Source organism: Gnatocerus cornutus, unplaced genomic scaffold (genome assembly GCF_029298725.1).
Source record: "Gnatocerus cornutus isolate USDA-ARS CGAHR unplaced genomic scaffold, icGnaCorn1.1 Chromosome13, whole genome shotgun sequence".
NCBI lineage: Eukaryota > Metazoa > Arthropoda > Insecta > Coleoptera > Tenebrionidae > Gnatocerus > Gnatocerus cornutus.
Genome location: NW_028275361.1, coordinates 1589654 through 1616223, shown reverse-complemented (window position 1 = coordinate 1616223; position 26570 = coordinate 1589654). Strand labels below are relative to the sequence as shown.

The window sequence follows — 26570 nt, the reverse complement described above, 5'->3', positions numbered from 1 at the left end:
AGGTAAGCCAACAGACACAGAAAAAAAAAGAATGGGAAAAAACGGGAAACTTTTTTAAAGAGGGATATTTTAAATTTTATTTGGGTTGGAAGATATACGCGATTAATGGAACAGCTGATCAAACGGTGAAGGTCGGCTAGACAACAACAATGTTATTTTCGCATTCTTGTTGTCAGCAGTTTTAGAGTAAGGTAATACGTGTAAACGCTAGAGAAATTTGTAAATAGCTTGTAAGGTTAGATTAGGAGTTAAGTATTTTAGTTTGTAATTGTTGTTTTTGTTTGTCCCATCACCGATGGACCGTCCGAGATGTCACGACAAGACCAGACTGTCCTAGTGGTAGGCTAGAGGGAACATCAGACTTCCAGAAGTACCATCAAAGAACCGGAGGGCAAAGTGGAGGCAGAGTTACCACTCAACGGAACCAACAAGAAACTGCGTGATCTGGAAGGGACGGCTGGAGGTCAAGCTACTTGAGTTGATACATGGTGCCGAAGGAGCGGCGAGGACAACGAGACCGACCATTCTTTTTCCCTGCTTACATTAACCTCACCCTTATTGAGAATCCTGTAACCACGCAACTTTCCTGAAAACCTAAGTAAGATCCTCCTGAGTAAGAGTTCCTAAATGGTCAAGAAGAACGTACAACCCAAGAGTGACCAAGACGAAGCCCCACTCCAGAGCAGTACGAGTTTTCGCACGTAGAAAGACCCGTCAGTGCGGTTGGAAGAGTTCCACTCCGAGGTGTGGAGAAGTTCTGCTTGTTCTTCTAGTCGAAGCTAGTGACAGGATGCAAGGAGTCAACGTTTCCGGACATGAGGGAAGTGCGGGACAGAAGAGGAGATTAGGCATAAGATAGAGATGTAAATGGTTAGGATAATTTAGTTAAGGTTTAAGCTATAAGTTAATTGTCGGGACGACAATTCTTAAGGGGTGGGCATATGTCAGCAATTAATAATTGCTGCGACTAAGAGGTTAACTACCTTTGTACGTTGCACCGGGTTTTCGCAAGTGGCTTAGCTAGCACTCCAAAACGGAGGACTAGCAAAGTCAGCTTGCGGAAACGAGGTGACATGGGCAACGTACAAGGGGTAGTTAGCCAGTAGTAGAGATAACGGAGTGAGTGGTAGCGGTCATCGAGTGGTAACAGTGACTATTATTAAGTTAGTGAGCCTTTGGGTCAAGCGGGACAATGCCTACCCCTATCTGCATATTGTAAGTAGTTTTAAGTTTATTAGATTAGTATCAATGTAGTTAGTAGGAATTAGTTAAGAATAAACAATAAATACTCCCATAACCGTGTCGTCATTGAAAGACCCCGTCACAGACGTGACAATATTGTAGTGTTAGACCTTGCCATTTTCTTTCAATCGGCGACCCCCCGAGTAAGGCTTCGCGACCCCCCTAGGGGTCGCGACCCACAGATTGAAAAACACTGTTCTAAAGTGATAAAGCCTTATTGACCTCATACGGTCAATACCAATGCTACCATCATCAAAGCGATGATTAAACTAAGTTTGATGATGCATTGCCAGCGAAACGCGCGTCAACATTTTTGGACAAAATTTGGTGTTTGGGAATAAATTATATTTTTGATAAATAGAATTTTCATTTTGAAGAATGGAGATCGAAAAATGAATCCAAAAATAATATAAAGACGTCCTCTTGGCAAGCCGCAATTCGTTAGGGGATTTAGAGAAGTTACTTGATGAAGACAATAAAGCCTGTAAAATAAAATTTCATAAAAAAATAGTTAATTTACAGGAAGACAAAAGGCTTCATCTTGCTAAGGCATAAGGCGTAGGCATATTAGCTACGAAAAAGAAAAAATGAAGGTGAAATTAGCCGTACAGGTACAACATTGTGAGGAGGATTTGCAATTGCCTGAGTTTGAAGGACCAGCGACTACCGCCCGATTTTGCCTTCTGTTGGACAAATTCCAGAAATAATTTGAGCAAAAATCGTTGTAAAAAGGGGATCACAGAATAATAATACCAACGTTTATAAACAACAAAACAATCAGTACGTAGACAATGTTATTAAGTGCATTTCTGGGTTTGTAGTCAGGAAATGAACCAGCTTTTCCTATTTTCAAATCTTAAAATTAATTAGTTTAACTACAAATAATTATGATTTAAATAAATTAATAAATTCCAGCTCTTAGGGAAATTAATGTGCTTCCTTTATTTCGGGAAATAAAAGATCACATGACCCCCATCAATAACCATTTCAATCTTCTTATTTATTTTATATTAAGAACCTATCTTGAGATTAGAATACATCATAGGAATAATGGAATAAATTAAATCAAAGATAGAATTAGGCAGTCATTGAAAAAAGCATCTATTTCCGACATAGTAATTTCTGTATTATTTTTTTCTCATTTTTCTGTGATGTACAATTGCGTTCAAAAATAATGCACCATGAATAGAATATGCACCCAACAATACATTTTACACCTAGAACTTTTGGGTTGGTCTGCTTGAGATCTGAGCGGTCAGTTTTTGTATTTTTTCTTTTATTGGGAGCGCGCGGATTTTAAATATAGTGCCCCCTACAAGTGACAGCTGAAATGTTTACATATAAATTGTCACTGGTTGGTGTAAAGTTTTTGTGAGGTTTTTGTGATTGTGCGTTATTGTGGTGTTTTGGTAGTGTTAGTTATAATTAATAGATATGGAAATCGAACTGCATTTTGGATTTGAAAGTGTTAAGTTTGTTCATCGAACATCTACGACCGAAGAAAAGGGGATAGCTTTGGTTCGAGCCGGTCACGTGCTTAACGTTCTAGAGCGAAAATTCGTAGAATTTTCAATTATAGAGGCCAATGTTATACGGCAAACCAACGTGAATATGCCCCCGTACTCCGTGGAACTTGAGGTTTGTTACAACATTTTTTGGTTAATGGCATTCTAAAGAAGTTATATTGTAGGTTAACAAAGAACGGCTTATCACCAAAGCTGTGTGCAGTTGTGTGGCTGGTGTGGCACATGAATGTAAACATATCAGTGCCCTTGTCATTTACATCAATGAAGAGTTTGCTAGCAGTAAAACTAGCTCGGCAAATTCTTGGCAAGGAACTGTAGCGACATCCAAAAGGGCCGGCAATGTGAAATACAGCAAGGGTCGCAAAATTTCTGAGATGTACACTCCTCCGACAAAGAAAAAAGTGTTCGCTGCTGTGCCATTACCATCGAGCAGCGACATTTCGAATTCGGCCTTAAAAGCGATTTTAGGTGCAGCTGAAAATTCACACAAAAATCACCATGATACTGACAGGTTGTATACATTCCAAATCATTAATGACCATATTATCGAGGTCCTGCAATTTTATTTAAGATACTCTGAAAATGCAATTTAGTTGTCCTTTTTGCTGTGTGTGTTTTTTGTTTGTTTTAGGAATGATGATAGCGAACTTGAAATGGTAGTTTCAAAAATATTTGAGTTGCAAGAGCAAACTTGCAACAATTGTTTTCTTGGTTCTACTGTTTTTCATCATGACTGCTGTCAAAAAACATTAGAAAATATTTTTCGTGGTAATGTAGCCGAATATGTTTAAAGACCACCAAAAATAAAAATGTTTGGTTGAAAGAGCGAAAATTCCGAATTACAGCATCAAGGTAATAAAAAGTAAGACATGGATTGTTAATTAATCCAAAGTCTTTTTAGGTGTTATCAATTGTTCACGTATGGTGAAAATAAAAACAAAAATACAAGTGATGAGGAATGGATGGCCAAAATTAACAGGTTCATTAATTCCAAATCTTTTACTACTCCAGCAATCAAACATGGCCTAAAATATGAAGATGAGGCTAGGGCAGTGTTTGAGGCAAGCGAAAATGTTAGGGTTTTTCAAGTGGGACTTGTTATCCATAAAAATAAATCCTGGTTGGCTGCCTCAGCTGATGGGATTATTTTAAGCAATGATGGGATTCCAGAGAAACTTCTAGAAATTAAATGCCCAGAGCTCGGTGTTCCGCTCTTAGCCGAACACCATTTTCGGAGGTTGGCACCCCCACCCTTAGTTTAAGTTAGTGGTAGTTTTTAGTTTTCTAAGAGAGTTCGTCTTAAGACTTGCAACCATCAACATCGAAGTCCGCAATAGTCGAGATTCTTTACTTGTTCATTTTTGTTGTTTGTCCATTTATCAGTAAAATCGATACAAAATCGTTTTTTGATAATTTTACAGGAGCGACAAAACGCGTTTTTATCTAGGCAAATTTTTCTAAAAATGTTTACATTATTGTTACAGTAATGTATTTCTACGACAAAAGTCTTCATTTTTAAAGGAACATACAATGAAACCATTTTGTCGAAATCGCAAAAAAAATCGATTTGCAGTTTTGCAGTTTATCCGTGGATTCAAAAAAAAGACCAATGCCTTTCAAATCCAAAAAAACTAAACAAAACCAAGCTTTTGTTACAGCTCGAACCGAAGGAAATCAAAGACAACCAGAAGTCCTTATCGAGCTAGAAAAGGAGAATACTATCCCTGCAATACAAAACAATTCTAGATTTCTCCAACAATTAAAACAAAACACAAGCAAATCAACCCCATCAGTATCTCTACAAACGGGGAGAACTGAGTATTCCTTTGATCCAAATCTCCTTGATATTATACTGAAGGTCCAAAGAGGAGATATAAAGATTCCCACAGAATAAATAGAAGTAGAGGAACCTTTATTGCATAATATGGACGAGGGGATAACTTGTGATGAGGATACCTGTCCTAAACAATGCGCTAGCCCAAGTGATGAATTAATCCGTTGAGATAGAACACCTTATCCCTAGAGAAGCTCCTGCTACACTATGTAGCCCAACACCAGAACTAGATATGGAGCAGTTTGCGCCAGTTCTTGATATTATGACTGAGGAGAATGGTGGGTTCACATCGGATAAACCTGAACAAACTCTCACTTTATTTTCTGAGAGCCCGTCTGATTCCTCTCATCAAACCAAACCCAGAGATCCAGAGAAGTTACAGACAGCAGGTGACTGTTATGCAAACTTGCTCCTAAAGAGCAATATGTCCGGGTCTGCACCAGAGTTCAAACCACAATCTTCCTCTAATATAGAGAAACAAGCAGTTTCCCTGAAAGAGTATATAGGTGATGATTCAAGAAATAAGCCTACCAAACAAAAAGGTCACTCCCAGAAAAAACAAACCGATACATTTTGGTCCTTCGAGCCGGATGAAAATCAGCATCAAGTAAAAGCTCAACTCGCCGAACTCGACTATCAGTCCCAAGTCCAGGTCGAAACGCCTGAAGTCAGCTTGGACACCGCAAGACGCCTGAAAGCCATCTCCAGAAGCAGAGATCCAGGTACATAGAACTCAAGACGACTCCAAAGAATCGAAGAATCCCTGAAGAAAACACGTCGAAAGCCGTCTCCAAAAGCAGAGAACCGGACGTAAAGGGGAAAATCAGTAAGTGCATCACTCCTTTTATTCATATCCCAAATAATCAGTGTGATCATATAAGTGTATAACTCATTCATACAAGTAGTCAGAAAAATGACTGAGCCTTTAACAGAGCTAAAATCCAAACGCGGAACGGTAAAGCGTAAATTAACATTGTTGGAGGGATTTATCGCAGAGTTGCAAACATCGGGTGCCGCGATATCCAAGACATTAATTCAAAATAAGATCGATGATTTTGGAAAAAATTAACGATTCGTTCATAAACGTTCAAATACAGATAGAGGACTTAGAGAAAGAAGCCAAACAAACTTCAAGTGCCGATCAGGCTAATGCTTTTGATATAAGGTATCGCAGCGCATTAACAACGTTAACGTCGATTTTCGACAAATTTTCAATTCCGTCCTCGTCAAATGCAACACGAGATCGCGAAACAATCGACAACGTAATCCCAATCAGTCGCGTAAAATTACCCGAACTAGAATTACCATTCTTTGAAGGGTCCTATTCGGAATGGACTCCTTTCTTCGACACCTTTTCTGCATTAGTTCATACTAATGAAAATCTAACAGAAATTCATAAGTTTCATTATCTAAAATCGCGATTTCGAGGCGAAGCAGGCAAGCTAATCGAGTCATTAACGGTAACGGCTGAAAACTACAAATCAGCGCTACAAACATTACAAGACAGATATGAAAACAAGCGGATGATCATTCAAGATCACATTTTCAAGGTATTAAATCAACCTAACGTGGCAAAATCGTCACATACGCTACTAAGAAAACTTGTAGACGGAATTTGCATTCAATTGGAAGCATTGAAGGTGCAAAAATTATCAGATGCAACATTGAAAGAGTTTATTTTAATTTGTATAATCGCGGAAAAGTTAGATTACGCATCCAAACGCGAATGGCAGTCAAAACTAACATCCGAAGTACCTACGTGGAATGAATTCATCACATTTCTCAAAAAACGATGTGAAACACTAGAGTCTCTCGACCACATGTCGGGAAAACCATACACAAGTTCAGAACAACAAAAAAAATGCTTTTCAAAAACAGCGGTTCACGCGTCACACAAAAATCGAAGCAATTGTAAGTCACCACCATCAAGTACGTGTCTAAAATGTCAGCAAGCACATTACCTGTACAATTGTTCAGAATTTCTAAATTTGTCTGTGCAAGAACGAAGTAAATTCGTTAAAGCCAAAAATCTGTGTGACAATTGCTTTAGAAATAATCACGCCACCGCGCACTGCAAATCAAATTTCAAATGCAGAATCTGTCAACAATTGCATCATACGTTACTTTATTCTGCAGAACCAAATAACCAATCAGTAGTCTTAAAAACAATGCAAGTCTACTTTTCAAATGTCGTTTTACCGACAGCGCGAGTTTTGATTCTTGACTCGTCAGGAAAACAATTTTCTGTACGAGCATTGCTAGACAGTGGGTCACAATTAAATTTTATCTCTACTCGTTTAGCCAACTTATTAAGCAACAGATTTGAAACTATCGACATATCAATCGCCGGAATTAATCAATGTTCTACCACTCCGAAACAGATGACAAACTTAAGGGTAAAATCGCAAAACAATGAATACGAAACTATTTGTCATGTGTGGTAATTCCAAAAATTACGGAAATGCTGCCGCGCGTTGAAATTAAAGATTTTGTTTTGCAACCGAACATTCAGTTGGCGGATCCAACCTATAGTCATAACGGACCGGTAGATATGTTAATTGGAACACAAACGTTTTTTAAAATTTTACAACCAGAAAGACGCGTCGTAAACGACAAAATCGCGATTCAAGATACAAAACTCGGTTGGGTCATAACTGGAAAAACTGAACCCAGCGGCCAAATCAACGTAAAATTCTGTAAATCAATTAAATCGACAGTATCGGTAGAAAAATTAGTAACACAATTCTGGAAAATTGAGGATGTTCAGCCGCCCTCAAAACAAATCGTGTCGCCAGATGACGAACTCTGTGAGAAAATATTCTCAGAAGGCTATAAACGGTTGTCCTCTGGTAAATACTCGGTACCATTACCATTTCAGAACAAAGAAGAAGATCTGGGAATTTCGGTAAACACAGCAATAAAGCGATTTTCACAGTTAGAAGCAAAGTTTCGTAAAGACCCTGGTTTTAAAAACTTATATTGCGGTGCTATAAATGAGTACTTTGTCAATAACGTTGCCGAAATAGTCCTATCAGAGGAGCTTAACAACCCTCGGATTTGTTACCTGCCACATCATGGGGTGACAAAAGAGAGCGCTACGACGAAATTACGCATTGTTTTTGATGCTTCGACGAAAGCATCAAATAATAAAAGCTTAAACGATCTACTTTTGTCTGGGCCAAAAATTCAAAATGACATTTACGAAATATTAATTCGATTTAGACAACATGCTGTTGCGTTTATTACAGCGGATATTTCTAAAATGTATCTCCAATCGCGTTGCATCCAGAGTTTCACGATTTTCTCCGTTTTGTCTGGAGAAACCACGAGAACGAAGAATTAAAAACATATAGACTAAAAACGGTAACTTTTGGTTTAACGTCAGTTCCATTCTTGGCGATTAGAACATTGAATCAATTGGCGCAAGATGAAGAACATCAGTTTCCAAACGCGAAATCTCACATTTTGAACGACATGTACGTAGACGACCTCATCACATGCGCGGAATCGGTCGAAAACGCCAAACAATTAAAAATCGAAATCACCGAATGTTTAAAACGCGGCGGTTTTGAATTGCGAAAATGGGCTTCGAACAATAAAGAACTTTTGCCCAGTAATTCACTGAATCACACCGAGATAAATTTAGAAAAAAACGAAATTCAGCAAGCACGGGATTGCATCATTAAATGCGTTCAACGAGAATGTTTTTCCGAAGAAATAACATAACTAAATGAAAACAACACATTGCCAAGGTCCAGTACATTACTAAAACTTAACCCATTCATTGATCAAAACTCATTAATCAGAGTCGGTGGTCGCATAGTAAATTCCAATGCAGCCTATGATAAAAAATTTCCATTGGTTCTTCCTAAAGAACACCACATTACAAAATTAATTGTCGAAGCGGAACACTTGCGACAATTACATGCCGGTCCACAATTAACCCTTAACGCCATACGAATAACCTACTGGCCAATCGGCGGACGGAATATCATACGCAAATATTTACACAATTGCGTGAAATGTCGCCGTGTAAAACCAATTTTTTATAAGGAACTGATGGGTAATTTACCTTACGCTCGAGTCAATTTCGTGAGACCCTTTTATAATGTAGGAGTGGATTATGCCGGTCCTGTGTTAATGAGAGAAGGAAGAGGTCGGGAAAAGAAGTCCATTAGGGCGTATATTTGTTTATTTATCTGCATGGCCACAAAGGCGATTCATTTAGAGCTAGTCACTGATTGTACTTCAGAAGGTTTTTTGGCGGCTTTTAAAAGATTTATTGCACGTCGTGGAAACCCTTCAGGTATCTATTCAGATAACGCAACCACTTTTAAGGGAGCAAATCGCGAATTGAAAACCGTACAGAAATTGTTGAACATTTCCGAAGAGTTTAAAAACTTTACGACATATCTAAAAGCCAACAATGTTAATTGGCATTTCATTGCGCCACGCGCGCCTCACATGGGCGGAATCTGGGAGGCAGGAATCAAGTCGATGAAGTTCCATTTCAAACGAATTGTCGGGCAAGCCCTACTAACGTATGAAGAATTATTACACTTTTTTGACATCGTCATTGGGAACGCATCCAACAGCTTCGGCAACACTTTTGGAAGCGATGGACACGCGACTACCTGGGGGAGCTTCAACAACGGGCAAAATGGCTGACATCAGGGCCATCGGCTAACGTCGGAGACGTAGTCATTTTGAAGGACGACAACACGCCGCCGTTGTGCTGGAGTTTGGGACGCATCGAAAGTCTTCATCCAGGAACGGACAAAAAAGTGCGTGTAGTGACAGTGCGAGTTAAAAACGGAACCATGAAACGAGCCATCAAAAGTTTGTGTCCACTCGTACAATCAGACATTAATTAAGTACAAACCTTTGTTTTATCTTTGCGTGTGTTAATAGTTTCTTTAATATATTTAATAATTAGTTGAATTCTTCAACGGGGGGAGCATGTTCCGCTCTTAGCCGAACACCATTTTCGGAGGTTGGCACCCCCACCCTTAGTTTAAGTTAGTGGTAGTTTTTAGTTTTGTAAGAGAGTCCGTCTTAAGACTTGCAACCATCAACATCGAAGTCCGCAATAGTCGAGATTCTTTACTTGTTCATTTTTGTTGTTTGTCCATTTATCAGTAAAATCGTGAAAAAATCGTCGAGTGTTTTTTTTGTCTTTTTACTTGAATTACGAAGTGTCAAACAACTGGTCCTTCGAGTCCATCTCGAAGAGGATAAGCCACAGTTCACTTACAAACCGATACACTCGGTAAAGTACATTTTTTGTTTTCGTAATAAAATTTTATCATTTTTTTACAGGAGGTAATATGACAATTTTGGACGTAATTCAAACATGTAAGATTGTCACTTTTAAAAACAACGAATACGCGTTAAAAAAGAAGCATGCGTATTATGCTCAAATTCAATTAAATTTATATATTTTGGGACTTAATTTTTGTAAGTTTGTAATCTACTGTCCTAAGGACAAAAGTTTCAAAATTCTAAACGTTGAACGGGATGATGCGTTCATTAAAAATCTTGAAACAAAACTTACGAGAATTTTTTTTTCATACATGTTACATTTTGTTTGTAAAGAAAAAAAATAAAACATTTTAATTACAATATTTTATTTGCATGAAATACCTACACCTTATTTTTAATTATTGGTGCTTGCATATTTGCTAACATACAACATAAAAATACTATTTGATCGATAACAGGCAGCATGTCATTGGTAAAATGATCTAAAATACTGTACATTTTTAATCTTTGGATTGCCCGTTCTACATGAATTCTTAAGCTGGCCACACTGTAAGTATCTTCAACTTCATCTACGGTTAGTTGTCCATCATGAAGAAATGGTGGCATTACAATTATAACATCTTCACACTTTATACCTGGAAAACCTTTGTCAGCTAAACATAAGTCGCCCTTTTCCAAAAGTTCTAGGATTCCACAAGAGTTAGTTATAAAACCACCACTAGAACGACCACCATAACAATCAGATATAAATGATTTGAATCCACACGGAGTTATTCCAATTAAAAATTTAGCAGTAAAAGTGCCTTTGTAATGTGAATAAGTATAAATGCGATGATCTACAGGTCCTGGTTGTTGAATTCGTATTTCTGAACAGTCAATGATAACACGACAATTGGGATATTTGATTTTAAAAACTTCTGGCATTGTTCTTGACACAATTTCTCTGCTACGCCAAAAAACATAATTTTTCATCTTCTGTGCTAATTCCTCCAATAGTGCGATGAATATTATTTGAATAGTAGATCTATGAACTCCAAACAACACTCCTACTGCAGAATAGGAAATTCCAAGTTTCATTTTCATTAAAAATATTAATAACTTATCCTTAAGGGTCCCGCACCGTGAAGCGCAGAATACCGCTTCGCAATGCAAAACGAAAATCCAAATTGCGGTCACATCCTATGAGTTGGAATGGTGAACGAAATATGAATAAGTTGCTGAAACACTTTTGTTTTAGGGTACGAAGCAGGTTTTTGAAAAATTAATTGTTTTTATAAAACATAAAACGTTTAAATTCTAAAATCCATTTTCAGAAGAAGTTATAAGCCGTACCGTTTTAAAAAAGTGCCGAGGTTGTAGCAACTTTTATTTTACATTATGGTACGAAACCGTTTTTTCTTAAAAGTCGCAACTTTTTTAGTTATTGTGAAAAAAGTCCATCACAAAATAGGGCAATTTTTGCGAAGATAGGCAACTCAACATTCTTCTGGATGCATGATTTACGATGTGCAGTTAAGTACTTAATACTCTTCATGGGGTGTCTGTCCCTTTATGCCTGCAGTGAAGAGACCCAAAATTTCATCCTGTCATAAAAGAATCCGAGTTTTCAAATAGAATTTTTACTTCATGGGTTTCGAGTCAACAACAGTTTTTACCGTAGTCCGTATAACTTTAATTACTAAAATTTGCAATTCGAAAGATGGTTTATTTGTCATGAATATCTTATTACTTGGATTTTTAATTTTGCTTATCAAAAATTATCAAAAATACAATTTATTCCCAAACATCAAATTGGTGGGAATAAATTTGTATTTTTGATAATTTTTGTCAACACCTAGAGTTGATCCAACAATTTTCTTTTAATTTTGCAATTTTTATTTTGTATTAAAAAAGTAGGCTATTAGGAAGTCGCAGATAAAACGTTGTATCTCACACGAAGAATAGCAGTCATATAATCTCGTGCTCTTATTACATGCCTCGGGCTAACGCCCTTGACAAGTCACTCACCACACTCATAATTAAAATGATGTCTCTATCCCACCACTGGTTACATAATTCGCGATCTGAGAACTATAAGGTTCTAAGTGATTTTTTGTAATATGTAATTAAATTCTTTGTTTTGCGATTTTGTTTAACATTTTCTATCAAGTATAAAAAAGAAGTAAGTTAATACTTTAATCAGCCCAAAATGATATTATGTAATAGATTCTGTCGTTTTTAATTAAATAGTTAATAAATTATAAATATCGCGACGTGAAAATTATAAGGTTCTAAGTGTTTTTTTGTGAAAATTTAAATTGTCTGTTTTGCGATTTTTTTAAACATTTTCTATCATGTACAGGGTGATTTTTTTAAAACGGCAGGCGTTGTAGAATTTTTATTTATGAACCGATTTCAAAAATTTTAAAAACAAATTAAATGGTTTTTAATTTACTATAAACTGATGATTTTAAAATTTCTCTAAATGTCTTAGTATCTTTTGGGCGATACACATCTTTCTTATTTTAAATTGGAACCCATTTTTTTTTCATAATTTGGAAGATATTAATTTTCTTGATTCAGAAATGTGTAATATGTTCTACTTTTACCAAAAATATTTTTAAAAAAATTATCAAAATTGAAAAAAAAGCAATAAAAGTTAATAAAATCTAGGTGCATGGTGTCAAACAAAGAATGCCGTTATTGTAATGTCAAAAAGCAGCAAATAACAGAAAGGATCGGCATTTTTTCTTGAAATTATTAATAACAAAAGACAATAATAATTACAAATCAGAAAAAACAACTACCTAATTTAATTAAAATACTGCTGAAACGCCATTCCGTTTTTTTTATTGCATAATTGACACCTATGAGAAATGCATTGTGCATTGTAAGGTGTAGCCCCATCTTGTTGAAAGAAAACTTTCTGTTATTTGCTGCTTTTTGACATTACAATAACGATATTGTGTTATTTGACACCACGCACGTAGATTTTATTAACTTTTATTGAGTAAATTTTTTCATTTTTGATGTTTTTTGTTTTTTAATATTTTTTGTAAAAGTAGAACATATTACACATTTCTGAATCAAGAAAATTAATATCTTCTAAACTATGAAAAAAAAATATGGGTGTCAATTTAAAATAAGAAAGTTGAGTATCGCCCAAAAGATACTAAGACATTTAGAAAAATTTTAAAATCATTAGTTTATAGGAAATTAAAAACCATTTAATTTGTTTTTAAAATTTTTGAATTCGGTTTATAAATAAAAATTCTACAAGACCTGCCGTTTTTAAAAAATCACCTTGTAATAAAAAAGAAGTGAGTTAATATTTTAACAAGCCAAAATGACTTAAATAGGCCATTTTTTTAAATAAATGCTTAATAAATTAAAAAGATATCACTGATAACGTGAACACTGATCAATTTAATGCAAATGTTAGTTAGAACCTTATAGTTTTCAGGTCAGTTTGTATGTAATTCTCAGCTCGCGAAATATCTATTATGTATTCATCAACACATCAAATCTTTCGTAGTTATTTAAAAGCCAAAGAGATACAAACATCTGGCATTGAAGGACACACTTGCGGCTAGTTAAAGATTTTTTACAACATTTACTCTATTGTGTGCAATGGTGGCTGCGGGACAGGGCAGTTTTAGGTAGAAAATTTGGATCCCAAAACAACATTCCAAAAGAAAATTTCTACAGAGGATTTGCACCCTTATTGATGATTGACAGCTGTCAGGTCAACTGCAAGTTGGGTTGCATAGTTACGAAAACTGAAATTTTGCTTTACGGTGTTCCACCCTTAAGACAAATTTTGTCATTTCCATGTGTTGTAATACTTAGTAATGACAAAATATGTGTAAACATTTCAAAATGAATGCCTGCCAAGCTAGTTATCTGTTCATCAGTTTTTATAGAAGAAAAACCATGAAAGCCTGCACACACATCTTCTTCCTTATTTGGACCAATGCATTTATTTACGTAACTTTTGAAATCGTTATTTAAAGGTATGTTACATGATGTTGCAATTTCATTATTACCATAATATTCACATTCAAATAGAAACGATTTTTCAACATTATTAGACTTGAATTGAGTACTTGAATTTACAAATTTTGGAACATCAATCATTACATTACTGTCAGTCAGTGGCTCTATCATAAACTCCTGCTGTGTTTCAGAACATTTCATAGCCAAGGTAAGTTCTTTTGTAGAAGTTCTTTTAACATGTCGCTCAAATCTCTTTGTCTTACTTTCCATGTCAAAAGCATTTTTTTTATATATCTGGAAATTTATCATTGGCATTAATTAGTGCTATATAACACATATTTTCACAAACCTCTGGAAATATCGTAGGGATAAATGCAGGGTTATGAGGGTGGTTAGATTTCATGTTTCCAATGAAATGCTGACTGCAAATTCTCGAATAGGGTTTGGGTTCCCAAGCGCTTTTTCTGTTAAATCTATAAATGTTAACAATTATTGAAGTTAGTAAAACTGGTCTTTTCAAAATTTCACTTACGTATTTCTTTTAACGGCATTTATCCATTGTTTTCGCCGGTCTTGTTCATGTGGTCTGGATGAAAAACTATAAAATTTTGTGTTTTTATCGGTGTTTGAATAATTGTTGTGACATCCCACTATGCAACAATTTGTACAACTAACACGCCCGCAGCCTATTTTCGTTGGCTCCATTGTACGAATTTTACTATTTGTTGTTTAAATACAACACTGTTGAGTTGTAAGCAACTTTAACCTGTACAAAAATAATCTTGTGTATATGTAATACGAGAACTGTTTCGCCGGACGAGGGCGCCACCGGCGTTTATGCGCGCTCCCAATACAAGGGTGCGTCAGACAACCAAATTTTATTTACAACTCACTTGAAAACTCATGCAGATTACCAGATTTCAGAAATTTTTGACCTTCTTTATCATATGGCAGAGGTTAACGATCTTGACCAAACTGTGCAACACAAAGCAAAATCACTGGCTTTGATAATTCAGAAGTTTAAATTTTTATGTTCGCTTGTAGTTTGGCATAAGATTTTGTCAAGAATTAATAGTTTAAACAAAATGATGCAAAATTTGGACACAGAAATTAACGAATGTGCAAATTTGGTGAATAATTTGATCACTTTCATGTTGGATCAACGCAACGATGAAGGATTTCAAATTATTTTGAATGAGGCTTCAGATTTAGCTGGTGAGCTCGATGTCGAACCAAAGTTTCCACCTGTTGAAATTTTAAGACAGCGAAAAAAAGCACGACAATTTAACTATGAACACAGCGATGAATCTGTAAATGACGCTACATTTAATTTTAAAATCAACGTTTTCTATTCAAGTCTTGACCAAACAATTACATCTATTAAAGAAAGATTTGACATGCTACAAAATTACCAGAAAGTATTTGGCTTTTTAATTTATTCAATTAAAGATAAAACTATAGAAGACGCTATAATTTTAAAAAATTGCAGAAATCTTGAGTGTAAACTTAAAGATGATACCCGCGAAGAACGTGATATATCCGGAACCGAATTATTTGATGAAATAAAATCGCTTCAATTACATAATTTTGATAGATCTGCTCAGGGATTAAAAATTTTGCAATATATTTTTGAAAACGGTTTGTTATCTACTTTTCCAAACGTCAGTACATCTTTAAGAATATTATTGAAACTACCAATTTCAGTTGCAACAGGAGAGCGCAGTTTTTCAAAACTAAAGCTGGAAAAAAATTATCTGCGATCAACAATGACCCAACAGCGACTGAACGATCTAGCGATAATATCAATTGAAGCAGAAATTTTGGATTCGTTAAATATTGATAGGGTAATAAATAAATTTGCCAAAAAAAAGGTAGAAAAGTTGAATTTTATAGTCGGAATTTTGTAACTTTGGTTTAACCCCGCCCACATGGACAAATGACGATTTGGATTTGTCGAATCAAGGAATGGCTAGCCTCCTTTACACAACATAATCAAAAATTTGACAACTCTAGTGTCACACTTGTCAAGAAGATTTGCAGTTTTGCGGGAATTTAATTAATCGTGAAATCTTCGTCGATTTTCATGTTATTTCGTCTTCTAATGTGTAGACATTGCTACTCCGATTTCTGGCAAACATCAACGAACTCTCAAAATGTTGCAGAGTAAATCAGACTTCCAGCTAAAATTCAATTGGCCCAATTCATTCACTCTTATAAAGGTTAATTTTGATTAACACGGGCATGTTGCACTTTATGGACACCAGAAATCGTTAATTAACATCGACAAAGCGACAAATTCACCAAGTAAGACTTTTGTTACAATCTAAAGCGAGCCAAAGGATAGATGTCATTAGTGACACAAGATCTTGACAGATGGGTGTAAACGTAATTCACAATTTTGACGTAATGAAATTGGAAACTAACTTGATAAAACAGCATTTTTTCCTCAATTTCTGAAGACGATTTGCATTGAATCTAAAATAACAACTGCTGAGATATTTTTAACACATTTATATTAAAAAAAAAATAAGTTAGTGGTTGATGTCACAAACCTTCACAATTAACTAAAAGTTACATTTTTAAGGCGTCGCAACGCCAAAACTATCAGTGATAAAAAACAACTTTTTGCGTCAGCTTCTAGAGCTTTGTCAACTGTGAGCGTACGCAAATTTTCAAAATTTTATCTTCAAAATTAATGACGATTTTGGGGGTGGACACAAGTGTTGCCAGACCCTGTATATGGTGGCATTTCTCGACTTCGCTTTGTGGATCAAACTGAAGCGTTAATTAGAAACGAAAAAATAAAAAAGTGACCTGAAGTTATTACGAAAAATTAAATATAAATTCAGTCGGCATCCATCCTGTTTAAATCTTCTAATATCACACTTTGTGTTGAGAAAGTAATGTCGACAATAAAAGCCCTTACTCAATAAGGCGCCAATTTTGGATTATAACGGGAAAGAAATCCCTAAAGACTTTCTCGCTGTGGAGCTTTCCGCCCTCAAAGACATTTTTCTTAATTTCCAAAAAGCTCTAAACGCCATCGTAATTAGCAAACGATTCGTTACTTCATCAGAAAAATAAGACTCATATTATGTAGTTCAGAAAAGTGCGCTTCTTTGACGTTTTCACGGCAACAAAAGCCCATTAAAAGAAGTCATCGATGATATTGGGTTCAAATTAAAAAAAATTCAATGGACGTAAAGTATTAGTCGAAAGGCCAGCGTGGAGATGTCGATTCCTAAGCCAAATTGCTCAAGAAAATATAGATGATATAATTTTCCTTGATGAGACCTGGATTAACATTAACATTAACAAAAGTCGGCAAATTTTTTGACAAGTATCAAGACGATCAATTTGTTCAACTTCAGACAGGCTTGGAAAAAGTAGAACCATTGTTGGACAAGAGAGCGTGCAATTGCGCTCCATGAAGCAAAGGAAGCGTGGCAAAAAGATCATTTTGGATAAGTCAAATTCAAACAGAAAATTCCCAATCAGTCGCAAAAGTGCAAAATACCGGTTTCCCACGCTGAAGTTAACAAAGTAACATAAGAAAATTCTATTATTTGCTAAGTTGCCCCAAAGGTGACGCAGCCAGTTTTAGAATCAATAGAAGTCACGAATGACAACTACCAAACCGGGATTTGTTGGTTAATCGGTGTGACAACGGTCAAATTGATTCGGAACGCACGAACAATTGGTAAAGACATCTTCAACGCAAACACATCGCAACACCAAAATTTAGCGATTTGATCGATTTTTTAGAAGAAAATTGTAAACTCGCCGAAGCTGCCGCTGAAAAACGTAAGGCGATCATAACAAGCAAACTCAATAAAAAACCGACCAAAAATCAGCTGATCAAGAAGTTTAACGAAGAATATCTGACCAATTTAGCGACACAGAAGTTGATCAGATGTTTTTTTTGCATGCGAACAGTTAAACGCATTACCAGCTGCTTCGCGCTTGCAAAAGATCAAACAACTCAAGTTTTGTACCAATTCTTCAACAATTATAGCATTGCAAGGATGCGAACGTTGCAATGGAAGAAATAACACGTTTTTGGCGCTTAGCTCGGTTTTTATGTCAAGTCTTCAATTATTGCAGGCACCAATTAATGATTGTATGGCCTAATTGGAGTATTCACAGTAGTAGTGACACAAAAGGACTAAGAAGCAGTGAATTAACAGATTCTTAAATTTTGTTTTCGATGACACACATTTGAAAAATGTACCACCCTAGCATCGCTGTCTGATGGTCGTTTTTTTCTGGGGAAGAGAGGTGTGGAGTGATGTCGGTACGTGTCATAAATAACAAATCAAGTACTGTGATAGCGTAGTTAAGCCATACACACTTGCATTTTTAGTCTCTCTAATATCTGTTGCTTTGTAACGTTTAAAAATTAGATTAGTCAATTTTACTTTAAAAAATTATATTCATGCAGACTCAGTGCAATGAACACATTTCTATTTTTACGATGGAGCCTGACCATATAAAGTGGTTTGTCCGCATTTGCACAAAAATTACACTTTTACCGTGACAATTGGGTTAAACAATCTGTCAAATTTATGACGTTTGAAAAAAAAACCTATTTTTAAGAGACGTAAACTAAAAATGGAATTTTTAGGCCTCAAAAGCGGCCTAAAAGTAAGTCTTTTCTGGTCGCCAACATTTTTGCCCGATCTATGGTGGCGCCATCTATCCATAGTTTTGCATATCACATCAAGATGCCGACATTATCACCAATTTAATAATTATTTGGGTAAAATCAAATCGACAAACTGCTGTAAAGTGCAACAAAGACGTGTTAAATTATTGAAAATAAACATGTCTAGCAGTGCTGCTGCAACAATAGCAAAAAGCACATCAAACCTAATTCATACAAATTGTGAAGCTACACATGCCAAATCGTAAATAAAAATTAATTCACTTGCAAATTTAATGATGTCGCCTAAAAAATCTTGTGTGTATCACGGACAAAAAGTGCTATATTTACCCTCTCCTTGCTTCTTTCATTAAAAAAAAGGCTCGGCCAAAAAAGAAACACTTTTTCGCCTTGATACACAAATAACTATTTTGATAGACTGATTTAATAGTAGGGAAAAATAGGCTGTTATTTGATATTGAAGTGTATCAAAAGAAGATTTGGTGAAATTGGGGCAAGTGCACTGGCAAAGGAACTGAAGCACGACAAAGACATTATTTTTGCACCATGCAACTATCTACTTGATCGGAAAACTAGAAAAGCTTTGAGTCTGGAGTTGGCTAACAATATCATCGTTTTTGACGAAGGTCACAACATTGAGGCTTGTGAAGAATAGGCATACAGTCAGTTTAAATCGTCTATATAAAAGATATATTTTTAAAGTGGAAAAAAAAATAATATAAAAATAAAAAAGTAGATAGCTAAACTGCTAAATTAAAAAAAAGATGTCAATACGTTTTTTTAATGAACCTACTGTTTGCCAACAACCAGCAATGCTTCCATATTTGAAATGACCGGTTGGTAATAAATAATTGTCTGGCGCTAGTTTTAAAAGGTTCTTTTTTGATTTTGTATTGGTGGCCACTGTATCTGTGCTAAACTCAACAAATTCTCCAGCAATTCATTGGAAGCATCACATTTACTTGCGGTAGACTGAGTTGTCGGAGAAAAGCAATGACAACAGTTCGCCATTGCAAATAGTTGTTGCACTTTTAACGCACGCGCAAAAACACGCCGATAGTGCGCTCGCAAAAGCAAAACCAGTGGTTAAAAATATTAATTTATAAAAATTATATCACTTACCCTGCAAAAGCTAGACAATTGTAGGAAACAAATTTCACTAGTGGCAAGAGTTAATTTAGCTGATTTCAGAAAAGAAACCTACATTTTTGAACTGTTGGCAAAAGCCGGGGTAAGTTAAAGAGTCTTTTCTTCATAAAACTTACTTTGCTCGATGATTGAGGTTAACTACAAACGTCAGTTGACAAATCTAAACCCATATTTATAATGTGCGGCAAATGTCTTTGACATTTCATTGCCACCCTTGATGCTAGAAACATTTATAAACACCGTTTAAGGTGCCTATTATTAATAGTTTAGTTAACACCCTATTAGTAGTTGATGTTTCCATTTTGCCCACCACTCACTGAAGAAAGCAAACCAATCGCAACACCACCACACAGAGGGCTGTTTCAATTCAAAGTCCTTCCATTTGGATTACATTCGGGACCAGCGACCTTTCAGAGATTACTGCACCGAATAATTGGACCTGAAATGTAGTCAAGAGCCCTCGCCTATCTAGACGATATCATAGTTCTGGGTCGAACCTTAGAGCACCTGGAAAACTTAAAAAAATTCTTTCATCGTCTCCGAGCTGCTAAATTAATTCCAAATAGGGAGAAATGTAAATTTCTTCAAGAATCAATCAAGTATCTTCGGCATGTCATGTCAAAAGATGGCATCTCAACAGACCCCGAGAAGGTGAACGCAATAATAAACCGAAAACTATCAAGGAACTTCGAAGATTCCTGGGAATTGCATCGTGGTACAGAAAGTTTATTGCATTTTTCTCTGAAATCGCTGCCCCACTTACTTTATTAAAGAAAAAACAGAAGTGGACTTGGCAAGAAGAACAGAGCCGAGCATTCGAGGACATCAAAGAAAGATTAACACAAGCGCCCGTTCTGGCCTGTCCAGACTTCAATGAAAAATTTATCTTGCAAACAGATGGTTCGGATCAAGGACTTGGAGTTGCCTTGATTCAAAACATCAATGGCAGCAATCACGTTATTGCGAATGCAAGTCGCACCCTCACGCCACACAATGGGGCGAAGTCGCCTAAACACGGAAAAAATCAATTTCTCGAAAACAGATAACCGCCTTGAACTACGAATGGTCTCATTAAATTCAGAATAAAAAACTACATAAAATGATCGACAAATTTGTCTGATTGGTTAAATGTATACGTATACAGGGTGATTGATAGAATGTTGACGCCCGTATCTTGCTTATTTTTAAGTAGTTTTGAATGGATGATATATGAAATAAAATCGTTGTATAGACTCTGTAAGTCAAATGTACATATTTCATATTATTTGTTTATTGCGGTCAGTTTTTGATAGTCAATTTTTAACACTCGTCATAGTAAGAATTAATAAAGATTAAAACAATTCCACAATCAGCATTTGACATAATGCTTAATATATGCTCCAAAGTCATTAAATCTATTTTCAGGAAGATTCTTTTTAATAAACATCAAATTTTATTCACCTGTTCATATAACTTTACTTTATGGATATTTTTTAACTTCTATGATTTTGTCTACTATATTTTTTACAAATCTAACTAACAATATTTACGCAATTTATGACTTGAAATTAACTTTTTAGATTCTTTAAACTCTAAATCTAAATAGGATCGTCGGGTTTGGTTTTGTTGTTTTCTACCAAATCGTCACATTAAAAATTGTATTGCGATTAGATAGGCAGGAATAGGCAGATAAAATTCACATAGCTGGTACACAGTATTCTTCTATACAGAAACTGATTAGTCCAAAAGCGGAGGAAGCCGGAGCTTTTTTTGTAGGTGAAGAAAAGCACGACAATCATGAAAGAATGAGTATTTATTGTGAAATAACATTGCGATGCATTTTATTTTAGAAATCAATGCATATATTGGATACTAAAGAGCATAAATGAAAAGTAGATTGTGGTGAATGATTTTAAAAACAAATCCCTGAGTGACAAGAAGTCCTGGAAAATGCTGCTATGTTGGCCGGATTTACGGTTTCTCAACTTCTAGTCGGATTTACACATAGAAAACGCTTTTCAATCCAAAAATCGTTATTATATTTCTATTCTATAACTTATTAAGTCTTAAGTACGTAGATCATTTCATCAAAAATGTCACTTTTAAAAAATGAATTTTTTCCACGGCGGCTCCACTGTGCGCCACGAGAAAAGAATCATTCCACGACCGAGAAAGAATGTCTGGCCATTGTCAAAAAATGAGACCGTACCTGGAGGGATATCATTGGCCTGGAACGTTCAGGGGTATTGCAAAATACGTTCGAACCTGTGAAAGCTGATAAAGATTTAAGAGTCTGCAGCCAAAGACTCCAGGAGCTATACAACCGTACACAATTCAGCATCGCTGGCATACGGTCACCACCGACTTGATAGGTCCACTACCACGTTCAACGAAAGAAACACCTTCATCGTGGTAAGCCAAGACCGGTTCACGAAATGGGTAGAATTTCAACCGCTTCGCACTGTCACCGCTGCCGCCGTTGTCCAGACTCTCTATGACCGAATAATCGCCAGATTTGGATGTCCAAAAGTGATTCAATGTGACAACGGAGTGCAGTTTGATAGCCGAGCTCTAAGTCACCTGTTGAAAGACTATGGCATTGAACAACGATTCACACCAACGTACACTCCGCAAGCAAAGTTATCAAGACCATGGTGGCACAATTTTGTGAAGAGAATCAACGAAAATGGGACCTAAGCGACTTTATGCTGGCCATAAACACCGCAAAACACGAGTCAACAGGCTTCACGCCGACTTTTCTCAATTTCGGGAGAAAACTGGAAATACCGAAGAGATTGTGTAACCTTCCTGACGAGGTCGAAGTCGAAGAGAATCCAAGTCCCGCTAAGACGAGCACGAAAGTCGGCTGAATCATCTCAAAGATGTCATTAATTTGTCGATGGTTTTCCAAGCAGAAAAAGTATTACGATCTAAGAAGACGACCATGGACATCAGCTGTAGGAGACCAAGTCTTGAAGAGGGCTTTGCGGCCAAACTTGCTCCAAAATACGTCGGTCCTTTGGTCGTGACAAAAATCAAATCGCCAGTCGTCTATGACCTTAAAGAATAAATGTGACAGACTGGGCAAAAAGGCGGCGCAACTTCTAGAGTCCAAACAGCTGGCTGGAATTAACCACGTCGCCCTACCAGCGACACCTGAGACACCAGAATTATCCTCAATACCGGCGATCGTCTCGCCCCAGCCAGCGACACCAGGGACTTCTGGGGATCGGCAAAAGTGGATAATTCCCAAACTAGTATCACCATCAGTCAACATCCCAGGACTTACACCAGTTAATAGAAGAGATAACAGCGGTTGGTCTGGTAGGGAATACCAAAACAGAAGTAAAAATTCAGGAACTCATCGACTCGCTCTGTGAAGAAATGGGAATCGTGACGGAGGCCGCCACTCCTATCGCCCCCACAGTTGCTGCCCCCATGTCGCTTCCGACAAACTGGTGGTTACTACCGCCCCCACCTGTCACGGTACCACCAGAACTGCCAGACCTGCTAGCCGACATACCCCTCCCGTCATCGACCCCAAACTTCTGGTGCCGAATTCCCCTGTGGAAGCCAAGGCTAACAAATCAACCAGGGGGAAGGTATCGCTTCCTTCTGCGGGAACCAGACGGAAGACGACGGTGGGTGAACCTCTCAGAACAACCGCAAGGACCAGTCAAGAAATATTGCCAATTTAACATATTGTTGAAGTTCTCAATCGAATTTCCTATTAAGTTTGTACGTAGAGGTGAAGTTAAGTTATTGAAAATGTATTTATTTATTTATTTAATAATTGTTTCATCATTGTGACTGGTGAAAGCGTTCCGAAATAAAGAAGTGTTTCCCGAAAGGAATGCCCGCCAGCAGTTTTTCTTGGCTTACATAGTATTACGGAATATTACAATAACTTTTTTACCACCAAATTGTACTTCAGTGGTGCAACCCTTAGACCAAGGAATAATAAAAACTTTTAAGACACATTACAGGCTAGGTCTTGTGAAGCAGCTGTTATCAAAAATTAACGAAATTGGAAGTCTCCATGGGCTTACCAAGGCCATACATTTATTAGATGATGTTTACTTTATAAACAGTGCATGCAACCAGGTAGCACAACAAACAATCCAAAATTGTTTTCGGAAGGCTGGTTTTCTCAACGACGATTGTCGTGTGCAAACTGATGATCAGTTTTCAGTAGAAGATAACATACCACTGAAAATTTTGGCTGACATGTCGAAAACATTAAACATTAACAGTAGTTTTATAATGTCGATGAACATTTAATAATAGAAGATGTAGAATTGAATGCAGAGACTAAACTTCTATTGTACCAGAACACCAAGCAGACCTCACTAATCTTTCTGACGAGTCAGATGATGAGAAAGATAATGGTGCAGATGACATGAAAGTAACAAATTATAAAGAAGGCATCGCTATGATAACAGATTTACAAGAATTTGCTAAATGTAAGAGAGACTCTGATGCAATGGAAATATTATCTCAATTGCAACTACATTTTGAAGACGTCATTTTTACGAACAATACCCGTCAAACCACATTGATGGAATATTTTAATGTTGAATAATTATTGTAGTTTAATCTAATTTATGTTAAAGTGTTTTTGTTAATTCTAAAGTAAATTTTACTATATTCGAAAATAGTAAATTTTGTTATACGGCAGAAAAGTGGTACTTTTTGTCGAGCAATTAAATTGCATTAGCGTTGGCGAGCGTATGCAAAATTGCGAGACAGCAAAGCCACTTTTCTGCCAAATAACAAATACTATTTTTTCTCCAAACGTTAAATTCAGTTCCACGACCGACAATGAGTGAACGCAAATTGAACTACATATAAACATGGGTGGCTATGCATGTAGTTGTCATTGATGACATTTACTGTGAAAAATATTGGTTTCAAAGGGTTTCAAAGTTAAGATCGTGCAAATGTAAGTCTCAAATAGTACCCGTCACACAAAGTACTTTTTCTGTCTAGGCAGCAAAAGTGTTTCCATGTCAACAAGCGCTTTTCATTACTTGTAGCAAAATTGTCCACTTAACTGTCTAAAAACGACTAAAAAATAGTGACTTTTGTGACGTTTGGTGAAAAAACATATTATTATTCAGTTTAATATAAATAAACTTCATATAAGCTGTTAAGTTGAATTTTCTCTCTTAAGCGGACACTCCCCTTGAGCGGACAGATTGTCACAGTCCCAGCGGTGTCCGCTCAACAGAAATTTCACTGTATTCTACAACTTTAATAAAGTTATAAAATGGTTTATGTTTTTATTCTAGCGATTATTCTGTTCGTTTGTTTGTTGATTACAATGTAATCTATGATAATAAAATTTTAAATTATATTTGACGCTGTTTTGTTTCAAAAAATACAAAAATTCGATAATCCGAAAAATGTAAAATCCGAACACCCTCGTGCAGAATTAATTCGGATTATCGAGGTAGCACAGTACTTGATCCGAAAACTAAAAGAGCTTTAGGTCTGGAGTTAGCAAACAATATCGTCGTTTTTGACGAAGGTCACAACATTGAGACTTGGTCGGCATATATCCAGCTTAAATCCTCTGATGTTACTCTTTGCGTTGAAGAAATAATGTCGGCAATGAACGCCAATTTTAGATTATAATGGCAGAGAAATCCCTAAAGACTTTCTCGCTGTAGAGTTTTCCGCCCTCAAAGACATTTTTTTGAATTTCGAAAAAGCTCTGAACGCCATAGTTATTAAGACTTCGTTTAACGAAAGCACATATTTATTATTATCATTTTTATTAAAAAAAGGTGAGACGGAGAGGCCAGCCTTATTGACTGTCTATATAAAAAACATATTTTAAAAGTGGGAGAAAAAAAATGAATATAAAAACAAAAAAGTAAGAAAATAGATAACTAAACTGCTAAATTGAAAAAAAGATGTCAATACGTTTTTTTGAATGAACCTACTGTTTGGCTACAACCCAGCAGTGCTTCCATCTTTGAAATGACCGGTTGGTAATAAATAATTGTCTGGCGCTAGTTTCAAAAGGTTCTTTTTTGATTTTGTATTAGTGGCCACTGTATCTGTGCTAAACTCAACAAATTCTCCGGCAATTCATTGCAAGCATCACATTAACTTGTGGTAGACTGAGTTGTCGGAGAAAAGCAATGACAACAGTTCGCCATTGCAAATAGTTGTTACACTTTTAACGCACGCGCAAAAACACGCCGATAGAGCGCTCGCAAAAGCAAGACCACTGGTTAAAAATATTAATTTATAAAAATTATATCTCTCACCCTGCAAGAACTAGACGATTGATAAGGAAACGAATTTCACTAGTGGCAAGAGTTAATTTAGCTGATTTCAAGGATACTATTTTGAAAGAAACCTACATTTTTGAACTGTTGGCAAAAGGCGAGGTAAGTTAAAGAGTCTTGGACCACATTTTTTCAAAAATCGCGCTGTGTAAAACCGGCTTTTAAAGTAGGTGCCCATTATTAGTAGTTTAGTTTCCATTTTGGCCGCCCCTGCACAAAAAATTCACTTTCTTGCAGATCACCGACACGAATTTGGTCTCAATTCGTACCCTAATTGACAAGATCGTCCAATTTTTGACGACTATAGATGAAGGCCCTCTAGATGAAGTCATACAAAGTGAGTTGAATTTTCGTTGTTTTGTAGTAGTAATTTCCCTTTCCAGGTGCATGTCGGTATTGAAGAGACCTGACCTGACCTGACCTGACCTAACGCAACTTCTAAAAACAAAGTCTTAAGCTGTTGGTGCTTTAGCCCCGGATTCGGGTAATTTCTCTCAGATGATAATCCTAATTTCTGATTTTCGGTTTTAAAATGAACATGTTAATGGAGCAAGGGCTCCACTGTGTGATTGTCAGCAGTGGGACATTAGCCCCCTTGACACCACTAATTTCGGAGCTCGGACTCCAAGTGGACCTGTGGA

At 36.3% G+C, this 26570-nt stretch overlaps 4 protein-coding genes and 1 long non-coding RNA gene across 5 annotated transcripts; all 5 read left to right on the top strand.

Annotated features, from left to right (window-relative positions):
* Positions 1–2579: 2579 nt before the first annotated feature.
* LOC148166785 (uncharacterized) lies at positions 2580–3390 on the top strand. Its single transcript, XM_088048467.1, has 2 exons — positions 2580–2880; positions 2933–3390. The coding sequence occupies exons 1-2, from the start codon at positions 2677–2679 to the stop codon at positions 3359–3361; spliced, it is 633 nt and encodes a 210-aa protein (XP_087904593.1). The 5' UTR covers positions 2580–2676; the 3' UTR covers positions 3362–3390.
* Positions 3391–3560: 170 nt separating this feature from the next.
* On the top strand, positions 3561–4063 carry LOC148166784 (uncharacterized). Its single transcript, XR_015770932.1, has 2 exons — positions 3561–3620; positions 3670–4063. It is a non-coding gene; the product is annotated as an uncharacterized LOC148166784 (long non-coding RNA).
* Positions 4064–5651: 1588 nt separating this feature from the next.
* On the top strand, positions 5652–7046 carry LOC148166783 (uncharacterized). The gene has a single exon (XM_088048435.1). The coding sequence runs from the start codon at positions 5652–5654 to the stop codon at positions 7044–7046; it is 1395 nt and encodes a 464-aa protein (XP_087904561.1).
* A 17-nt stretch (positions 7047–7063) lies between these two features.
* LOC148166782 (uncharacterized) lies at positions 7064–8328 on the top strand. The gene is made up of 2 exons (XM_088048434.1): positions 7064–7866; positions 7923–8328. The coding sequence occupies exons 1-2, from the start codon at positions 7064–7066 to the stop codon at positions 8326–8328; spliced, it is 1209 nt and encodes a 402-aa protein (XP_087904560.1).
* A 6348-nt stretch (positions 8329–14676) lies between these two features.
* On the top strand, positions 14677–15948 carry LOC148166781 (zinc finger MYM-type protein 1-like). The gene is made up of 3 exons (XM_088048433.1): positions 14677–14697; positions 14757–15683; positions 15880–15948. The coding sequence occupies exons 1-3, from the start codon at positions 14677–14679 to the stop codon at positions 15946–15948; spliced, it is 1017 nt and encodes a 338-aa protein (XP_087904559.1).
* The last annotated feature ends 10622 nt before the right edge of the window (positions 15949–26570 follow it).

Bases quoted from the DNA above. Each gene is read 5' to 3' on its own strand.
- LOC148166783 (XM_088048435.1), top strand. From the start codon at position 5,652: ATGATTTTGGAAAAAATTAACGATTCGTTCATAAACGTTCAAATACAG.
- LOC148166781 (XM_088048433.1), top strand. From the start codon at position 14,677: ATGCGCGCTCCCAATACAAGG. The intron at 14,698-14,756 runs GTGCGTCAGACA...GCAGATTACCAG, and splicing joins TGCGCGCTCCCAATACAAGG to ATTTCAGAAATTTTTGACCT. The intron at 15,684-15,879 runs GTAATAAATAAA...GAAGATTTGCAG, and splicing joins ATTCGTTAAATATTGATAGG to TTTTGCGGGAATTTAATTAA.
- LOC148166785 (XM_088048467.1), top strand. From the start codon at position 2,677: ATGGAAATCGAACTGCATTTTGGATTTGAAAGTGTTAAGTTTGTTCAT. The intron at 2,881-2,932 runs GTTTGTTACAAC...GTTATATTGTAG, and splicing joins CGTACTCCGTGGAACTTGAG to GTTAACAAAGAACGGCTTAT.
- LOC148166782 (XM_088048434.1), top strand. From the start codon at position 7,064: ATGCTGCCGCGCGTTGAAATTAAAGATTTTGTTTTGCAACCGAACATT. The intron at 7,867-7,922 runs GTATCTCCAATC...TTTTGTCTGGAG, and splicing joins ACAGCGGATATTTCTAAAAT to AAACCACGAGAACGAAGAAT.